The sequence below is a fragment of the Hordeum vulgare genome, chromosome 2H (genome assembly GCF_904849725.1).
Source record: "Hordeum vulgare subsp. vulgare chromosome 2H, MorexV3_pseudomolecules_assembly, whole genome shotgun sequence".
Lineage (NCBI taxonomy): Eukaryota > Viridiplantae > Streptophyta > Magnoliopsida > Poales > Poaceae > Hordeum > Hordeum vulgare.
In genome coordinates, this window is record NC_058519.1 from 17,705,229 (window position 1) to 17,709,986 (window position 4,758).

Consider the following 4,758-nt stretch of genomic DNA (forward strand, 5'->3'; position numbering starts at 1 on the left):
CACTTCTTATATAGTACACGGCCATGAGGGAGAAGTCCCTACCAAAGCAACGCGCGATTGTTGTTACAGAGGCGCTTGCGACCTTTCTGAGGACGGAAGCTATAGATGACAAAGGACGATTTAGTGTAGCTAGGGGCCATTACTCATGTTGGTCCATGTAATCGAATAGACGGGCTCTAGTCCCGATAATTCAGATCTCCATATAATTGTATATATATGCTCGCTTGTAAGATAAGTTAATCTTATATATATATATATATATGCATAATTATTTCTATTTAGAATTATATCAAAACTAATTCCCGAACACCAAACGAGGCATCACGTTAATCTTCCGAACACCTAAACCCTAAAACCTTAAAACCCTAAAACCCAAAAATAAACAAAATCTGAAACTCTTTATTCCCGGTCCATGTTAAGACCCGGGACTAAAGGGCCTGCCCCTGAGGGCGCTCCGAGACGCCCACGTGGAGCACCTTTGGTCCCGGCTTGAAACAGGGCCGGGACTAAAGGTTAGGCCTTTAGTCCCGCCCCTTTAGTCCCGGTTGGTGAACCGGGACTAAAGCCCCTTACGGACCGGGGCTATAGGCCCTGTCCCCACTAGTGACACCTTTGGTGAACTTCATGGAGAAGTTGCAAAAAACATATATAAGTGAAAACTTGGCAATGTTGGCAATTTCACATTTCTTAGCATGACAATATCTACAACTTGATAAGAACAATAACGGGCACCGCTATTGTTCGCATCACTTCAGTTGTTGAGTATGAAATAAAACCGTAGAGCACTAACTGAACCAAATACCTGGACCACGACAGCAGGCGGCTGGTGGACCCGCCGGGCGACGTGGGCTCGTCCCCCGGGAAGATATCCTTGTAGAACTCCTGGCCGAGCTGCCTCTGCTCGGAGCTGGTGCGGTCCCCGAAGAAGGGCCTCTCCCCGGGCCCGTTCTCGCCGCCGCTCCGCCGCTCCCTGGACGCGAAGCTAGAGCTGGTGCGGTCCCCGAAGGCGGGCCTCTCCTCGGCCCCGCTCCGCGCCCTGGATGCGGTGCCGGAGCCGGAGATGGAGGGCGAGTCGAGCCCCACGGTTGTCCTTGCCTCGCCGGAATGCCGCCCCACGGTGCCACCGCACCGCCCCTCACCTCGCCGGTGCTGGAGATGGAGCGTCTGGATAAGATGAAACAAAGGATCGCGATTGAAATTCTTACAAATGTAGGGAGCTTTTTGAAACAATGAAGCGTTTTCTTAAATCCATTTAAGAAGGGACTGGAGGTTGATTTACCAAAAATAGAAGGGTTTTTTTTTGTAAAAATGCCACGACGGACGATAGAAGCGCTCCGCGCTTTATTATTAGGGGAGAAGAGAGAGACGTACGTGAGAGGTAGGGAGACGTGAGAGATTGAGAGGGAGATTGAAATTGCATCAGGTTCCTATTTTTTACACGGAGAAGAATAGATGCTCGAGGTACATATTTTACGGTTATTTTTTTATCTTAACCACGAGAGCATTATGGGCCTCTCTTTCTTCTGTAGAGATGGGCTTTATACTTGATATCTTTTCATCCGAATTAAACCGGCTGAAAGATTTGTGAGTTTTTTTATGAAGGTTAATCTACACCGTAATAATTCGGCCCCATCCTAAATGAACGGCTCGCAAATTCTAATTAACCTAGGAATTTCTAGGGAGTCTCTAATTATTATAGATATAGACTTGGAGTTGATCATGAGACTCCTTAAGAGAAAAATGAGCACCTTTCAAGACCTTGTGGGCCTTGTCAAGTGTGTCAAATTCTTCCTTGAGTCGATCATAGCCAACCCCAAGTGCAACTTTCTCGGATTTAAGCACACGAGTAAGAGCAATAGCATGATCAAGATCTTTTTGTAATTTAGCATGATCAACGTTGTGTGACTCCTCAAGCCCCAAACGAAGACCACACTCTTCTTCTAGAGCAATGGATAGTTCTGCTATCTCATCGGCGTAATCACGACTATGTTCTTGCAATTTGGAGATAGTATCCTCATGAGTCTCAATGAGAGCATTGGCCTCACCAAGTTGTTCAAAAAGAGCAACAAAGTGCTTCTTAGTTTCACCTTTGATCTTACACAGGAATTTGTCAAACTTATTCTCATCAAGCTCCACTACCTCATTATTATCAACATAGTCGAACAAAGAAGGAGAGGTAGTGAGAGTGGTCTTGATGTTGGGGGTTACCTTATTGATACCCTTGGCCATGAGGCACTTCGCGATGTAGTTCTCGTTGGTGGCGCCGAAGAGAGACCCCTTAGGGGCGGAAGTGGCAATGGCCACGGTAGCCGTTGCCATCCCTTCACGGCATGTTTTGTCTTCGTCATCATCGGAGGTGTACTCTTCATGGGCCACCAAACCCCTTGGAGAAGTCTTGTTGGTAAAGGTGTTCTTGCTTGGGAAGGACTTGGCTCTGTCCTTGCGAATGAACTTGCCCCCGTTGTCTTCCCTCTTCTCATAAGGATAATCTGCAACAAAGTGACTCACATTGCCGCTGTTGTAGCATGTCCGTACACATTGCTTCTTCTTGCACACACTTGAGTTGTCCTTGGAGTAGTTGGGCCTTGAGTTTCTCTTGTTTCCCCAAAACTGCCTTGAAGCAAGAGCCATGTGCTCGTGATAAGCATTCTTTGAGCGCATACCAAGCCTCCTTCATGGAGTCTTTTGCCTCCAACGAGCACAACATCTCCGGTGGTACAACCTATAGGATAATGGCCGACGCCTCACGCTCGTCGTGGTAGTCGATGACGGCGCCATGCTCGACCACCTCCCACAGGTCCTGCGCCTGGAGCCGCACTCATATGATTAGCGCCCACTCGGTGTAGTTCCTGCGAGCCAACATTTGAAGCTGCACCATGGATGAGGCCTGACGGACCATGCGCCCGACAATGCGAAACTCGCCATTGCCGCTGCCATCGGTGAGCCGCGACATGGGTGCAGTCGCCGACTCCTCGAGCTTCTTCCTCGCCAACTCTACCACCTTGGCCGCATCATCTCTATCACCCGCCATCACAGAAGCAAACGAACGTGGCTTTGTATACCAATTGTTGGAACTGCTTCCTTGCAGCCCCTTCTTCTTCCTCTAGACTACCTCACGTAGCTCTCAAGATAAGATGAACACAAGAATTTTGATGGCCGCAGCGTTTTCTGTTCTCTATTCTCTGTCTAATGTAACAAGCATGGTACAGCTTTAAGTAGTACACATGCACACACGATCCAGGAACCACATCCGGCCACTAAGTCATATACGCACGTCCCCATCTTTCCTAGAATTTCTCCAAGACCTGCACCGGCTAACAAGTAATGCACACATGCAGTAACTAACAAACTTGCTGATTCTTTTCTAGTTGACTATCCAGCCGCCCCAGCGTTCTGCGCCTCCTTGCCGCCTCTCATGGTCGTGTTGCATCGCACAACACTACGGCATCACCCCTCGCCACATCACATAGCAGCTAGCATCTCGCCTTCATCGCGCACCTTGCGGCGAGCTCGCTGGAAGTCCCTAACCTGAAGTATATGCAGACCTAAGCAAACTAACTAAGATGCAGAGACAATCAAAATTAAACCTAACAAAATCAACAAAAAAGGTGGGGATAAAAAGGAACTCCTATGTTGAAGGTTGCTGAGAGCCATCGGTGGTTTAAGTTCATCTTTACATGCATAATTAATCCGCTCACAAATAACTCACTGCCCCCACTGAACTTACAATCCCGTATGAAAGTTGCCACTGCAGGTGGAAAAGGAAGAACAGAGGCCTCTTCACAGTGTGCGCCGTCGTTGTGCTCTTCATTGAAAGATTCGTTAGGAGAACCAAAAATAATATCATGAACATATAGTTGGCATATGAACAAATCCACTTTGACCTTTTTTGGCAAAAAGGGTGGGATCAATTTTCCCAATTTCAAACCCACGATCTTGCAACAACTCGGTAAGGTACTCATACCACACACGTGGGGCTTGTTTAAGTCTGTAGAGTGCCTTCTTGAGTTTGTATACATGAGGGGGGAGCTTGCGATCCTCGAATTCCGGGGGTTGTTTGACATATACCAACTCACTTAAAGGACCATTAATAAAAGCACTCTTCACATGCATTTGTTGCAATTTAAAGTCATGATGAGAAGAAAATGCAAGAAACATGCGAATAGATTCAAGACGAGTGACAGGAGCAAAGGTTTCACCGTAGTCGATACCCTCGACTTGGGAGTAGCCTTGAGCCACCAGTCTTGCCTTGTTTCGAATGACAACACCATTAGCATCCTGCTTGTTCTTAGAGATCCATTTGGTTCCAATGACATTATGTTCCTTTGTTAGCCTTGGCACTAATTCCCAAACTTGATTGCGCTCGAAGTTGTTAAGTTCATCATGCATGGCTTCAAGCCAATCCTCATCATCAAGTGCACCGTGTACCTTTTGGGGTTCAACACACAAAACAAACGTGTGATGCAAACAAAAGTTTGATAATTGTTGACGAGTGGTTATCCCTTATTGAAGCTTCCAAGCACATTCTTGAAGATATGTTGTCGAACCCGAAGCCTTTTAGCTATCCTGGTAGCGTGGCTCTTCAAGACTTCCCTACTTGATAATTTAGGAGTTTCTTCTTGAACATCTTGAGAACCGTCATGAGCTTGCTCACAAGTTTGCCCTTGATCTTGTGGTTGCACTTGATCTTGAGCAAACTTGGAGTCTTGAGCATGATCTTGGATATCATTTGGTGGAACACCATCTTCATGAGGTTGA

General features: G+C 47.0%; 1 protein-coding gene across 1 annotated transcript; it reads right to left on the reverse strand.

Annotated features, from left to right (window-relative positions):
- Positions 1-702: 702 nt before the first annotated feature.
- LOC123425037 lies at positions 703-3,031 on the reverse strand. The gene is made up of 2 exons (XM_045108708.1): positions 2,897-3,031; positions 703-1,164 (listed from the first exon to the last, which is right to left on the reverse strand). Exons 1-2 carry the CDS (start codon positions 3,029-3,031, stop codon positions 703-705), a joined length of 597 nt encoding a protein of 198 aa, XP_044964643.1.
- Positions 3,032-4,758: the final 1,727 nt, after the last annotated feature.